The sequence below is a fragment of the Bos grunniens genome, chromosome 3, assembly GCF_055505025.1.
Source record: "Bos grunniens cultivar Pamir isolate PY7600 chromosome 3, Bosgru_T2T1.0, whole genome shotgun sequence".
Taxonomy (NCBI): domain Eukaryota; kingdom Metazoa; phylum Chordata; class Mammalia; order Artiodactyla; family Bovidae; genus Bos; species Bos grunniens.
The window spans coordinates 18,650,368-18,666,418 of NC_141167.1; the positions used below are offsets into that span (position 1 = coordinate 18,650,368).

The 16,051-nt window shown below is 46.4% G+C and overlaps 1 protein-coding gene across 5 annotated transcripts in view; it reads left to right on the forward strand.

The window, feature by feature from the left end:
• The window catches only part of CFAP57 (cilia and flagella associated protein 57), a 69,055-nt gene extending 62,402 nt beyond the window's left edge, over positions 1-6,653 (forward strand). For all 5 annotated transcript variants that reach the window (XR_015157441.1, XM_086383335.1, XM_086383344.1 and 2 more), the window contains 2 exons: positions 1,109-1,238; positions 6,291-6,653. Coding sequence is in view for 4 of the 5 variants with exons in the window: in XM_086383335.1 (XP_086239461.1) it covers positions 1,109-1,238; positions 6,291-6,502 (342 nt within the window). In the remaining variant the exon portion in view is untranslated. The remainder of the gene's footprint in view (positions 1-1,108; positions 1,239-6,290) is intronic.
• Positions 6,654-16,051: the final 9,398 nt, after the last annotated feature.

The following is a 16,051-nucleotide window of genomic DNA, read 5'->3' on the forward strand; positions in this document are numbered from 1 at the left end:
AGGGAAGAAACAGAGCATCGGAAAGAAAATGTGGGCTGTGCATCTCCAAGGTTTGGGCTGTTTAAAGGGGTTAAAAATGAGGAGAAAACCTGCTGACTTTATCGAAAAATAGGCACAAAGCTGAGCCTGAGAGAACAAAGAAGTGGCAATAATTGGGCATTTCATCCAAGAGAAAGAACATTTTTTTTTAAATGAGGAATAGTGAAATTAAGTGATATACTATAACTCTGAAGGCAGATCTGACCTGCTTAGATGAAGAGGCGCTGGAGGGAGGGCCTGCCAGAGTGTCTGCCGTTCACATCCTCCTAACAGAGAAGGCTTATCCCACTGGCTCAGGATCACCCTGTCCTCTGGGCTCGGACTCCCCACTCGCCACTCTGAAGATGGACTCCCCAGCTGAAGCACAGAGCATTTCCAGAACTGGTCCATCCTAGGTAGATTTGGCCAGTGTTTGCTGCGTCAGTTCAGTTCAGTTCCTAGGAATCCATCCTGGTCACTCAGGCAGGGCTAAGTGCCTTTGCTGCGTCCCGCTCCTCCATCCCAGTAAGGTGGCCATCTCACTAAAGTGTGCCCAGACCCCTCACCAGACCCTAAGCTCTTCAAGTAATGAATGGAAAAAAGCAAAGTGTAGTACAGCACTGAAGAGCTCTGAGCTCTGGGGCCAAACTGGGTCAGAATCCTGGCTCTGCCACATATTATCTATATAGTTTGGGTAAATTATAGCACCTCCCTGTGCCTTGGTTTTCTCGGCATTCTGTGGTCATAACAGAATCTACGCATTGGGTTATTATGAAACTTCAGTGCATCGAACCCATGAAAAGCATTGTTGTTGCTACTGATGGGAAGAGCCTGGATGGATGGGAATGGTGCGTACTGTCTGTATCTTAGACTGCCAGAGTCCACCTGAAGGTGAGTCAACTGATAACCTCAAGAGACCAATCCACGAGCCAGAATAAAGACTCATGCCACCAGAGGAACCAGAGATGTAATCTAGAGCCAGGACCAACCCTGACCTTCCCCTACACCCTCAGCCCCAGGCCAGGGGAGCTCCTGTGCCCACTGATCACTTATCCATCTATACTCACTCTCTCCTCCTCCTTTTCAATAGGAAAATGTCTCCCTGATCAAGGAGATTAATGAGCTCCGCAGAGAGCTGAAGTTCACCCGCTCCCAAGTCTATGACCTTGAAGCAGCTCTGAAACTGACCAAGAAAATTCGACCAGAGGTTTCAGAGACAGGTAATATCATCAGTGGCCAAGAAAGACAGGCACTGGGATCCAGGGGACAGAGGCAGCCACAAACAGGTCTCCTCTTGGCTTCCAAAGCTGCCTCTCCCAAGCTTCCTCCTGCATCAGGCCACACCCACCCCACGGCCTTCTGGGCACCTCTGCATGCCACGTGCCTGCTCCCCAAAGGCTTTGTGAGGACCCTACTGCATTCAAACACTCACAAACCCAAAATCCTTGGGGTTAGATAAGGTTTCAGAATTCAGGATCTTTGAGATCTTAGGAAGAACGTACTATATATACTATACGTAAGTATACTATACATTATATAACGTCCCTAGAGGAGTCTGAGGCAGTGCCCTGAAATCAAACATATTAGTCTTTCTGTAGAGAAACATATGAATATTCACACTCAAGTTCATGAATCTTTAATGCTTTCCATTTTTAAAGTTTTTAGCATTTTACAGTTGTGGGTAAGGGATTGTGGATCTGTACAAAGAAAATAAAGGCAAAAAGAAGGACCAGAAACTATTTAAAGGGAGAGCAGGAAGAATGACCCTAGAAATGTTAAACAAGTTAGTTATTGCAGTTATAAAGTTCCTCTGAATTTCTGATAGCCAAGACAAAAAGGGGAAAAATATTATACTTTATATACCTCTTGTATGGAGAAAGGACGTTTTTTCTAGAGAAGCAAACCTTTCTCTGGTACAAAATTCTATGAGAAACTTAATACATGGAGCCTTATGTATTATATATAATACATAAGCCTTATATATAATACATAAGCCTTATAATAGATATAAAATTGTGTGTGCATGCTAAGTCACTTCAGTCATGACTGACTCTTTGTGAGCCTATGGACTGTATAGCCTGCCAGGCTCCTCTGTCCATGGGATTCTCCAGGCAAAAATACTGGAGTGGATTGCCATGCCCTCCTCTGGGGAATCTTCCCTACCCAGGGATCGAACCTATGTCTCCCACAGCTCCTGCATTGCAGGCAGATTCTCTACCATTGAGCCACCAGGGAAGCCCATATATATGATCATATGTATAGACTTGTCTCACATGCCATTTTTGTTCGAGTTGGAGAGAAGTTGAGAGGGTCAACTCTGTGAGTAGTACAGGAAGAACAGTATCAACTGTAAAGAACTGACATGAGCGTACCACATGTGTCAACATGGCTGAGAACCTGACTTCTTGGAGGTGAACCCATCTTCAGTTAGAAGTGATGCATAGATGCGTCTGTGAATAATTGCAAAACTTCTCTTTTAAAAAGTATTTCAAATACGCCCGCGCAGTCTAGCAAATAACCACTTGAGACCTCCTCAGGATGCTGTATGATACAGCCAGGTTCTTCTTATTGCTGCTGGGTTGGCCAAAAAGTTTTTCGGGGGTTTTTCCATAAGCGCTTCAGAAAACTCTTAACAAAATTTTGGCGAACCCAATACAGTAGAAACTGTCAGACATAGACAGAAATTGAGAGCAAAGTCTAATGAATTTCCACAAATCCATTCCCCAACTCAAACAAGGGTCAGCTCCTGTCACTCTTGCTTCCTTGGTCTCTCCAGCCCCAACCCACTTATTTCCTGCCTTTTCCACAGTAGGTTTTTCTGGAGCAAATCAAACATCATGTCACTTGTTTCATAGAGCTTTACTCAAGGGAGATTTCATCTCTCCTAGTTGAAGACAGGTATTACCAATTGTCTGCCTTGAAATGAAGAAGGCTGGCTTCTGATTTTGAACATGAGGCCAGCAAAACAAGTTAGCCCCAAATACACATTCCCAAGTTGTTTAAAATTAACCAGTTCATTTATTAATAGTTTTAAACTAGGCAAAGGCAAGCGGTGCAGGCCCAAGAAGGTGGATAGGCTGATAGGCCTTTGTGTGCGGTACCTTCGCAGGGTTGCTACTCTCCCCAGGGCTCCAGGGCTTGACTGAGGAAATGGTTACCAGGAACACTGAGTAACACAGGGAGGATAAAAGGTCAAGAGTCTAGAAGAAATAGAGAGCCTAGAAAGATCAAGAACCTAAGAACTGCAGCAAAGAGAAGACAGAAGGAGCAGAGGCAGAAAGAGAAGCAGCCAGACTTCACCTGGAAAGGATGAATGCCGAATGCTGGCCCCATCAGACCAATTAGAGGTCCAAGGCGAGGCTGCCCACTGGCCATTGCCAACCACTTCCTCTTTGGTTAGCAATCTCTCTCTTCCTTGGCCATCATCATCTGTTCATTTCTAGTTTTTCCTCCAGGGAAGGGGTCGGCAGTGGATAGGAAGGAGACCCCTCTCCCACTGAGAGGGAGAAGCTTGACTGCGGTACGGGAGCTGGAGACATCATTTCTCAGTTAAGAAGGTGGCAAAGTCATTCGTTAAGGGCAGAGGAGAGGGTGGATTTGACAATAATTTCTTGGATATGATGCCAAAAGCACAGGCAACAAAAGAAAAAAATATAATAAACGAGACTGTCAAAATTTAAAACTTCTGGGCATCAAAGGACACAATCAACAGAGTGAATAGGCAACCTATGGCATGAGAGAAAACATTTACAAATCATAAGTCTAATAAGGGGCAATGTCCAGGATATATAAAGAACCCCTACAACTCAAAAAAAAAAAAAAAAAAATCACGTGACTGAAAAATGGGCAAAGGATTTAAACAGACACTTTTTTCCCCAAAGAAGATACACAGATGGCCAACAAGCACATGAAAAATGCTCCGTATCATTAACAATCGGGGAAATGAAATCAAAGCCACAGTGAGATACTGCCTCACACTCACTTGGATGGCTACTGTCAACCAAACCAAACCAAAAAGAAAGAACCAACCAAACAAACAAACAAACCTGGAAAAGACTAAGTGCTGACAAGGGTCTAGAGAAACCGAAACACTGGTGTACTGTTGATCTGAACGTAAAGCAGTACAGCCACCATAGGAAACAGTAAGGTGTTTTCCTCAGAAAATTAAAAATAGAACTACCATCTGAACCAGAAATTGCACTTCTGGGTTTATACCCAAAAGAAGTGAAAGCAGGGTCTCAAAGAGATATTTGTAAACTCAAGTTCACAGTGGTGTTATTCACTGCCAAAAGGTGGAAGCGGCCCAAATTTCCATCAATAGATGGAATGGATAAATAAATATGGTGCGTACATGCTAAGTCGCTTCAGTCGTGTCCGACTCAGTGCAACCCTTTTGACTGTAGCCCACCAGGCTCCTCTGTCCATGGGATTCTCCAGGCAAGAATACTGGAGTGGGTTGCCATGCCCTCCTCCAGGGGATCTTCCCAACCCAGGAATCGAACCCGAGTCTCCTATGGCTCCTACACTGCAGGCAGATTCTTTACTGCTAATCCATTGGGGAAGCCCTAAAATGTGGTATACTGCTGCTGCTGCTGCTAAGTCGCTTCAGTCGTGCCCGACTCTGTGCGACCCCACAGACGGCAGCCCACCAGGCTCCCCCGTCCCTGGGATTCTCCAGGCAAGAACACTGGAGTGGGTTGCCATTTCCTTCTCCAATGCATGAAAGTGAAAAGTGAAAGTGAAGTCGCTCAGTTGTGTCCAACTCTTAGTGACCCCATGGACTACAGCCTACGAGGCTCCTCCGTCCATGGGATTTTCCAGGCAAGAGTACTGGAGTGGGGTGCCATCGCCTTCTCCCAAAATGTGGTATAGAATGCAATGAAATATTATTCAGCCTTAAGAAGGAAGGAAATTCTGACATGTAATATAGATGAAGCTGAGGACATTATGCTAAGCCAGACCCTAAAGAACAAGTACCACATGATTCCACTGATCTGAGGTACCTAGGGTCGTCAGATTCAGAAAGACAGGAAGCAGCGTGGTAGCTGCTGAGGCTGCAAGCAAGGAAGTCGCGGAGCTATATAATGGGTATGAGGTTTGAGTTTTTCAAGATGAGAAGAATTTTAGAGACTTGTTGCACAACAGTGTGGATGTACTTAACACTACTAAACAGTACATTTAGGAATGGTTAAGAGAGTAAATGTGACGTCATATAGACTTTATCACAATTTTCTTTCTAAGTGGGAGAAAGGAGTTGGAGTAGGGATTGAAGTTCCTGAGTGCCACTGTAGGATATGAGAGTTTGCTGATGTACATAAAGTCCGTCTTTTGGAAACCAAGAATTCGAATCTCACATGTTACTTTTACAGGTAGTGTGCAGCAGGCCAGATGTGAAAGTGGAGACCCTGGATGGTCGGGTTATCTCGGGTTTGTGCTAGGCAGGGTACCTGGGAGCAGAGCAACAAGGCATCTAGTATATCAAAGTTGCTGTCATGATGACAGAAGAAACTCACCGTGGGTCTAACTGGACAGAAAAGGGAGTGAATCTAAGAGGAGCCCATTTGGTGGGTAAAACATGGAGCTGTCCAAGAAGATGAGCTCTAAATTCAGCCAAAGAAGAGGTGAATGGAGCACTGGACTGAAACACCCTGGACGTGGCGAGGGAAGGGAAGGCACAGAGCTGGCGGGCAGGCCAAGCACGTTAATGGTGAGAGTTGGACCTTGTGAGGCCCGGCAGTAGGATGAGCCATGGACACCGGCATTGCGCAGGAGGATGGCAGCACAGAGGCAGGAGGAGGGCTGAGGGTCTCCAGGGATGTCCTCAGGGAACATGCGTGGGTGACCACAGCAGGAGGCATCTCCAGGAGCAGGTTTACATGAGGACGGGCAGCTTCGAGGCCAAGCTGTGTCAACAAGGAGAGCAGCACCCTCTCTCTGTGGGGGTGTGGGGGATGAGCAGCGCGCATGGAGGGACCTCAGAGCAGGCAGACTGGGGGGATCAGAAGAGGGGCCGGGCTGAGGTCAGGCTCCGCATTTGCCGTATCACTCCAAAGCATGTCTCTTCACTTCTCCACTGCTAGAGGGTGAAATGGCTCCTCTCTTTATTCCTAGTGTCTGGGATGGTATGTCTACCCCATAATAGGTGCTCCATGAACAAGTACAGGGGTGGGGGTCGGGGCTGGTGGGGGAAGGAAGGATAAGCTGTGTCTGAAAACCTTTACAGCAGTCCGGGGACAGACCTCCCAACCTTAACCCTGCCCTGTCCCCTGCAGTGTCCAGCGAGGACTTGCCCAGTGTCCCTCCCACCATGAGGTTGAATGTGCAGGAAGAAACTGGGAGAATCATCGAGATGCAGCGCCTGGAGATCCAGCGCCTGAGAGACCAGATCCAAGAGCAAGAGCAGGTCCCCGGCTTCCACCCCTTGGCCGGGATGCAGCTGCCGTCCCTCAGTGGAGAAGCAGATTTAAAGGCCCAGACCAAGTGACACCCTCTGGTGAGACGTCTCCAGCCTCTCCAGAAGGTGCTCCATGTGCCTGTCCTGGACTGACTCTGGGCTGCAACCCAGACCACACGAGCCTCTTCCCCAGGCCCTGGGGAATCTGGGACACAGGCAGAATAAAGGTGTTAGCCCACAAGCACGTCCAACTCTCCGCTTAGCCACGGAGCCAGGGAGGGGGGAAAGGAAAGAGGGACCCTGAGGCCCAGGGGGCTTCTGCTCACCCAAAGCTGCCGCTGCCAACCCCTGTCCAGGCACCTGGCTGCCCACCCCTGCAGAGATCCCATACCCCTCCCCGCACCACGCCTCAAGGGCAGGGCTATCTGTTACTTCTGACCTGCTTTTTCCTCTGCCAGATGCATCAGGGTCAGACAAACCTTCCTATGTTTTCTTCTCACTTATGAAACTTAGCGAGGTTTTCTGAGGATTTTCACATCTGTGTGAAAGAGTAGCATTAGGAGCACGGCGCCGTTGGTAGCGTTCCCCGACGTCTTCCATCACCTGCAGACCCCGGTGGTAGGACCATACGCAGAGCTCTGCCCTTCCTTCTCTTACCCCCCATGCCTCTCTGCACTTGTCATCCTCAGTCTGCAGGGCCCTGCCCCGCTCCTCCATTTCTGGGGGATGCCTTTTCCCCACAACCCTACACTGGCTGGTCCAGCCGCACGCACCAGGAAAGGTGGGTTTTTGTGCACTAAGAACCCATATGTCTTCTCCCACCTGGAGAAGACACCCTTCTAATACCCAAATAACAAATATGAAGCCCCCAGTCTCTGCTGCCCCACTGGTTGTCTTAAATCTGGCATCTCCAAGGCATCTTCCCATCTTTCCCAATCTGCTTTACCCCAACTCTGGGCACTGCTCTTGAGTTAGTTTCCTAAGTAAGAGCTGAGACAGAACTGTGAAGCTTGCCGAGGCTCTCCCGAAGGTTGAGAACAACAAAAGGAGATGCAGAGCAGAGGCCCCAAAGCAAAGTCTGCATGGATCTCTCTCTCTCCTGAGCGACTCCCCACCCCCACCCCTAGCCCACACCGTTTTGCAGGGGCCAGCTTATTCCCTCCAGACCAGGGTTCACCCAGCAATGTCCCCTGCCCACAGGGAGACCAGGCCCAGAACATTATCATGCCGAGAAGACGGGCTCTTCTGGGAACTCAGACTTCTCCATCCCAAACTAGCTTTACCCTCTTCCAAAGAAACTGACTCGGAATGAGGTTGGGGAGGTCAGTAGGGCCAGATGGTGGGGATCATGAAGGCACCTTACAGGTCGGGGACCATCCAGAGGCCACCGCTGAGCCACTGAGAGTCACTCCCCACTGCTTCCCAAGCTTTGCCAAATAGGCCTCCTTTCAGTCCCTGCCAAATTCTTTCTTGCCTCTGGGTCTTTCCACATACTGTTTGCTCTGCCTGATATCTTGCCACCTCCACCCCTCGCTCAGTGAGCCTCTCCTCATCTATCAGGTCATAGCTGAAATGTCACCACCTGAGAAAGACCTTCCCTGATCCCTTCCTCCCCCACTCCATTGTCTTCCCTCCTAGTGAAAGTGAGAAAAGTGTTAGTTGCTCAGTTGTGTCCTCTTCCAATGTGCCCTCTTTGTGACCCCGTGGACTGTAGCTCACCAGGCTCCTCTGTCCATGGGATTCTTCAGGCAAGAATACTGCAGTGCATTGCCATGCCCTCCTCCAGGGATCCAACCCCAGTCTCTTGCATTGCAGACAGACTCTTGATCATCTGAGCCGCTAGGGAAGGCCCCCTAGCCCTCCCTATGACATATCCCTTCAGTGTGATGCTGCCTCCCCAGGCTCTCCATTTCATGGGGCAGGGGCTGTCTGTTTTCAAAGTTCACTCCAGAGCAGAGCTTTGGCTAAGGGACCCAACTGTGGTGGCAGGGACCATTAGGAGGGCTCCATGACCAACCGAGAGGACAGCTGCTGGGACCAAGATGGTGACCATGGACATTCAGAGAAGAGAGTTCTTTTGACTTGAGGACTAAAGGGAGTTATCCAGGCAAAGCAGGAGGGAGAAGGACCCTGCAGGGGTAACTGGGGCTCTTCTGAGGGCCAGAAGGAAAGTCACTGGCTAGAGTGTCCCAACGTTCAGGTGACAATTTTTTCACCTTAAAAATGGCTTAGGATGAAGATGTCACATTTCACCTACAAGATGGGTCTTATGTTACTGATGAAGTAGCTGGCACGGGGTCAGGATTACAGCCTGGTTTGCCCAGAGGCATCCACATCCCATGCTCTTAACCTGGGACTGGAGAGGTGCCCAAACAGAACACTGGGCCAAGCGGTGGAGGTTTCAGAGTTTGAGGCCCATAGCGTCTAACGCGGAAGTCAAAGGAGCAGACGACTCTGACGCTAAACTCACCTAAGCCCGTGGCTGGCTGTGGTCCACTGGGGAAGGAAGAGGTGGGGAAATCCCAGGCCGAGGGAGAGCCCCACCCACACACAGAGCCTGGCACCTCGGCCACCAAGTCAGCAGGGCACTTTCTCAGCTGCACAGGGGTGAGCACAGCTTCCTGCTGGCAAATTTGGGACCAAAAGGACAATCTTGTTTATGTCTCCATGTTGTTCTCTGATCGATGTACAGTTGATTTAAAGTGTTGCGTTGGTTTCCACTGTATAACATAATGATTTAGTTATACATGTGTGTGTGCCTGCCAAGCCACTTGAGTCGTGTCCGACTCTTTGCAACCCCATGGACCATAGCCCGCCAGGCTCCTCTGTCCACAGGATTCTCCAGGCAAGAATACTGGAGTGGGTTGCCATGCCCTCCTTCAGGGGATATTCCCGACCCAGGGATCAAACCCACGTCTCTTAAGTCTCCTGCATTGGTAGTTATGTTCTTTACCACTAGTACCACCTGGGAAGCCATATATATACATATTCTTCTTCTTATTCTTTTCCATTATAGTTTATTACAGGATATTAAATATAATTTCCAGTGCTATACAGTAGGACCTCATTGTTTATCTGTTTTATATATAACAGTTCATATCAACCAGTCTCAAACTCCTAATTTATTCCTCCCCCAGCCTCTTTCCCCTTTGGAAACCATAAGTTTGTTTTCTATGCCTGTGAGTCTACTTCTATTTTGTAAATAAGTTCATCTGTGTCATATTTTATATTCCACCTATAAATGATATCACATGATACTTCTTTCTCTTCCTGAAATACTTCACTTAGTATGATAACCTCTAGCTCCATCCATGTTGCTGCAAACTGCATTATTTCATTCTTTTTTATGATTAAGTAGTATTCTATTGTGTATATACACATACTACGTCTTCTTTATCCTTTCGTCTGTTGGCAGACGTCGTTTCCAACGTCTCTCTGTTCTGTCTTCCATGTTTCTATACCAGACTGTTGGGTGGCATTGGTTAGGTGGCATTGCTGAGTGGCTGCTGCTGCTGCTGAGACTTCCCTTCACTTTGCCTAAGCTGACTCCATGGGGAGGTTCCCACCCCACTGGTGCCACCTTCTCCTTCACAGGCTCCCTTGAGCCAGTTGAGCTCTCACTGATGGAATGGGCCTGGCAGTCACCTCTGCTGGTCACCCAAGCGCCTAGGCATTAGCATATGGACTCTGCTTTTGTTCTTCTGGTTACAGTCTACTGGGGATCCACTCAATGCTGGTGTGACAGCTGTGCCTTTGGGGGCTACCCTCTTTCTGGATCCCAGACATCCTTTGGCTCTCCTCCCCTTCATCTGGAGTCTTAGCGTCAGTGGTGGCCAGACAGGGTGAGCTGCTCAGCTGAGACACCTCTGCCATCCTCTTCTCCCAACACTGAAGACGCTGCCCTGTAGGAGCTCATACATCGGTGTCTGCCTCTCCCTACTGCTTCGTTTGCTTGTTTTACAAATTAACATTAGGCTTTATTAGAGTCTCAGGCAGCGCGGGGATGGGGCAAGAGATACACTGCAGCATTCATAGGCACTTCTATATTCACTGAACCTGGTCTTGGGAGAAGACACACAAACATGGCAATTAATGGAAATGCAACCCTAGAGGCATAAAAATATTTCAGTAACATGGAGTTGCTAGAAAAACACATTTGAGAAAAATGGAAAAACCTGAGGGTCGCTCTTGCAGAGTCAGAGAGAGGAAGATTGCCATTAAGGATGGAGTCATCACAGAAACCAAATGTTGCTTCAGAACAAAGGGAAAGGATGGGCTTCTCAGAATTCCTGTTGTTATTCTCAAAATTAAAAAACCAGTGTGATAAAGGAATAGCTGACCTCCTACATATTGCCCACTCAAGGAATACGTTTATTTTTGGTGATTAAAAACCTGTTTTCTAAAAGGTTTTTCTGTAGGAAAATATGAGGATTTGCTGAATTTAACCTCCCACTTTCCCTCAAAGATAATATTTATTATTTTGCTCTTCTATTAAAATTCATCTCAGCGATGCAAATAGTCATAGGTTATTTACTACTTGCCATGTTAGAATTTTTAACCGATTTACAAGAATGAGATTTAAATTACTTGTATTTGTCTCTTATAATGTAGGATTAAATATTCTAAAATTATTACTCCCAAAATCATAAAAGTTGCATTATATTAGATATTTATAGTCATTATTGCTTATCAATTATTAATAAATATCATCAATATTTCACAGCAAGTACTATGCTATGAAAATATTTGCAGGTGTTTGATAGTGTGACTGGTTTTAAGCCTAGAATAGTTTTCTAGTCTGGTTTTTTTTTCCTCTTTTCAACAGTCCCTTCCTTTGCGAGAATGAAATCCCCTCACCTTATTTAGAAAATTGTGGATCATCAATTGTTTTGGTTATTTATTGTTATATCTAAAGCTACACCAAAACTTTGCAGCTTAAAGCAACAGCTTTATTTTGTTTATCACTTTATGGGTCAGAAGTTCAAGAAGGACTTCCCTGGATATCTTGTCTCTGCTCTAAGTGGTATCAGCTAGGAAAGGTGACTGAGGCTGGAATATGGCTCACTTACATGGCTGGCAAGTGTTTGTACAGTAAGTCCCCTTCATATAGACAAGTTCCATTCTGAGAGCAGGTTCAAAAGTCCGATTTGTTTGTAAGTCCTACAAAGTTAGCCTAGGTATCCAACTAACACAATCAACTATCCAGTACTTTACTTTAATAGGTTTATAATAGTTTTCACACAAATAATACAGAAAAAATTAAAAATAAACATTTTTAATCTATAATAGTGGAGGTGATGGAATTCCAGTTGAACTATTTCAAATCCTGAAAGATGATGCTGTGAAAGTGCTGCACTCAATATGCCAACAAACGTGGAAAACTCACCAGTGGCCACAGGACTGGAAAAGGTCAGTTTTCATTCCAATCCCTAAGAAAGACAATGCCAAAGAATGCACAAACTACCCCACAATTGCAGTCATCTCACATGCTAGCAAAGTAATGCTCAAAATTCTCCAAGCCAGGCTTCAACAATACATGGACTGTGAAATTTCAGATGTTCAAGCTGGTTTTAGAAAAGGCAGAGGAACCAGAGATCAAACTGCCAACATCTGCTGGATCATGGAAAAAGCAAGAGAGTTCCAGAAAAACATCTATTTCTGCTTTATTGACTATGCCAAAGCCTTTGACTGTGTGGATCACAATAAACTGTGGAAAATTCTGAAAGAGATGAGAATACCAGACCACCTGACCTGCCTCTTGAGAAATCTGTATGCAGGTCAGGAAGCAACAGTTAGAACTGGACATGGAACAACAGACTGGTTCCAAATAGGAAAAGGAGTATGTCAAGGCTGTATATTGTCACCCTGCTTATTTAACTTCTATGCAGAGTACATCATGAGAAACACTAGGCTAAATGAAGCACAAGCTAGAATCAAGATTGCTGGGAGAAATATCAATAACCTCAGATATGCAGATGACACCACCCTTATGGCAGAAAATGAAGAAGAAAGACCCTCTTGATGAAAGTGAAAGAGGAGAGTGAAAAAGTTGGCTTAAAGCTCAACATTCAGAAAACGAAGATCATGGCATCTGGTCCCATCACTTCATGGCAAATAGATGGGGAAACAGTGGCTGACTTCATTTTGGGGAGCTCGAAAATCACTGGAGATGGTGACTGCAGCTATGAAATTAAAAGACGTTTGGTCCTTGGAAGAAAAGCTATGACCTACCTAGATAGCATATTGAAAAGCAGAGACATTACTTTGCCAACAAAGGTCTGTCTAGTCAAGGCTATGGCTTTTCTAGTAGTCATGTATGGATGTGAGAGTTGGACTGTGAAGAAAGCTGAGTGCCAAAGAATTGATGCTCTTGAACTGTGGTGTTGGAGAAGACTCTTGAGAGTCCCTTGGACTGCAAGGAGATCCAATCAGTCCATCTTAAAGGACATCAGTCCTGAGTGTTCATTGGAAGAACTGATGTTGAAGCTGAAACTCCAATACTTTGGCCACCTGATGCGAAGAGCTGACTTATTTGAAAAGACCCTGATGCTAGGAAAGATTGGAGGTGGGAGGAGAAGGGGATGACAGAGGATGAGATGGTTGGATGGCATCACTGACTCAGTGGACATGAGTTTGGGTAAACTCTGGGAGGGTGATGGACAGGGAGGCCTGGCGTGCTGCGGTCCATGGGGTTGCGAAGAGTCAGACATGACTGAGCGACTGAACTGAACTGAATCTACAATACCTTGAAAAGTACAGTAGTACAGTATAACAGCTGGCATACAGAGGCTGGCATTGAGTCAATAGGCAAGAAGAGTTACTGACTGGAGGAGGGAGAGGCGGTGGGCGATAGTAAAGCTGAAGGATGGTCAGCAATGGGAGACAGAGGGCAAACCGCACTTTCACTCACGGGTGACGTTGATGGCACAGGTTCTGGTTCCTTGCTGAAACCAAATGCACGTTTGCATCTTTGAAAGTTTGCAACTTGACGTTGGCATGTAGAGGACTTACTATGTTGTCTGTCAGCCCCAAGCTCATTTGGGAAACTCAAGGACCTCTACGCTGAAATGTGTGGACCTTCTCATAATGGAAGCTGGTTTCAACACCTAAGAAATGTACATTTTATTTCTTTTTAGTCCTGGGCTTGGAAACTGGCATTATTATAACTTCTTCCATGTTGTTGATCAAAGTGGTCAAAGTGGCCAAAGACCCACTCAGATCCAAAGAGAGGAGGCACAGACTCTCCATTGCTTCTTACAAAGTGTAACAAGCCATTACCAACCAGCAGGTCCCAGCAAGTGTGGAAGGGGGACTGGGGAGCCTGGGAATATCTGCATGTTCAGCTTGGACCCCCAACATTCACTGTTCAGGATCTGGAGTGAGAGATGAGAGAGGAGGCATTTCAGGGTTGAACATGAATGAACCCCAAGGGTTCTAGGGCTCATTCTCCCTGAGCTCTGTTGGGGTGAGCTTCCTTAGGCCTTGGAGGCTCTGGGGCCTGCTTATGCTCAGGGCATGTCTGAGATGCCATCAAACTCCCCACAGCTGAGCAAAACTGGGGAGCAGATTCTCAAGGAAGGAAATGTGCTGTGTGCCAGGCAGCAGGAAGGGCTAGCATTCTTGATCACCTATGATGACCAGTCACGTAAAAGAATCTGTATTTATTGCTCATCTAGTATACGTCACATGGTGGGATTTGGTGGGGCAGCATGTGTAGACTAGTATTGCTAATGTATTAAAATGTATGCCCTAATGTATTAAACGTAGTAAAATTGGGACCATGAGATTATAGTTCTGAACAGAGAACTTATGGGTGCACTTCTTTGTTCACAAAAAACAGAAACCAACTCTAGCCAGTTTAAGCAAAAAGGAGAGTTTATTGTCTAGCCCTGGGGGTATGTCATGGAATCTCAGGGCTGAAATACAGCCAGGTCTCGAGAAGGACTTGAACTAAGACCTGGGACGTAGCTAAAATCACCCCCTCTCTTATTCTCGGCTCTCTGCAGACCAGCCTCGTATTGCCAATTCAGCTGGCAGAAGGGAACCCTTAGCATCCTGTGAGTACATGCCATAAAGCTGACATGGAGTCTCTTCTCTGACTTCAAATTGCCAAAGGAGACTGTTTGGCTTCCCAGGTGGCACTAGTGGTAAAGAGCCCACCTGCCAGTGCAGGAGACGCAAGAGACTAGTGTTTGATCCCTGGGCCGGGAAGATCCCCTGGAGGAGGACTGGCAACCCACTCCAGTATTCTTGCCTGGAGAATCCCATGGACAGAGGAGCCTGGCAGGATACAGTCCATGGGGTTGCAAATGTCCATAGGGTCGAAAAGAATTGGACCCAACTGAAGCGACTTAGCACACACACACAGCTTGAGTCTGGAGTTCACTTCTATCCAATCAACTGTACCCGTAGTGCTGGGTCACAGAATGGAATCCTGGTTACTGGGGTTCATTCCCAGAGTGAAGTTGGTCATTGTGAGCAGGGTAGATACTCCAAAAAATGTCTATCTGGGGCAACTGTCAGTCATGGCATCTGGAGTAAGGGCAGAGGGGATGGAGCCATCAAAGACCTACTGTTGGACCTGTGCTTTGAGCCCCTCGTCCTCCCACCGCCTTTCAGGGTAACAGGGACAGGACTGCTTTTGCTCACTGCTGGCTCCAGCACCTACACAATCCCTGATCCAGAGAAGGGAACAGTAAATGTTTGCTGGATGAATTATATTCTTCATTCTCACCCACAGCTGTTTAGACTAAGTACTATTGTCCGCTTTTTGCAGTCTTGTAAATGAAGAGATTGGGACACACGGAGGTTAAGCCATTTTTCTAAGGTTGCACAACTAGAGCTGGGACTGGGACCTTCAAGGTCAATCTAATTTTGAAACCAGAATTTTCTCTACTGTCCATGTGTTTTCTAAACACCTATATTTGCCAGGCCTGTTCTAGGGGCTAGGATCTCTCTACACAAATCTCTCTCTTCATGAAACTTATCTTCTAGTGGGGTAGACAGACAATATTCCAGACAGATAAGAAGAATATATGGCATATTAGACAGCAAAAAGCTAAGGAGAAACATGAGAGAATAAAGGAAATCAGAGAACTAAGGGCAGGGAGATAGGAAGTATGTGAAAGGCTGTGATTTCTTTTTTTTTTTTACTTTTTAATTTTGTATTGGAATATAGCCAATTAACAATATTGTGATCGTTTCAAGTGGACAGCAAAGGGACTCAACCAAACATGTACATGTGTCCATTCTCCCCCAAACTCCCCTCCCATCCTGGCTGCCACCTGACATTGAACAGAGGTCCCTGTGCTATATAGTAGGTCCTTGTTGATCATCCACTTTAAATATAACTGTTCATAAGGTGCATAACTCCCTCACTATCCTTTCCCTCCCTCTTTTTCCCCTGGCAACCATAAGTTCCTCCTCTAAGTCTGTGAGTCTGTATCTGTTTTGTAAATAAGTTATTTGTATCACTTTTTAGATTCCCCATTTAAGGGGTGTCATACAATATTTCTCCTTCTCTGTCTTACTTCCCTCAGTACAACAGTCCCCAGGTGGGAAGGCTGTGCTGTTAGACAGGATAGCAGGGGGGGAAAGCTCCCTGAGAAGGAGCATTTGAGCACCTTCCTGAAGAAAGGT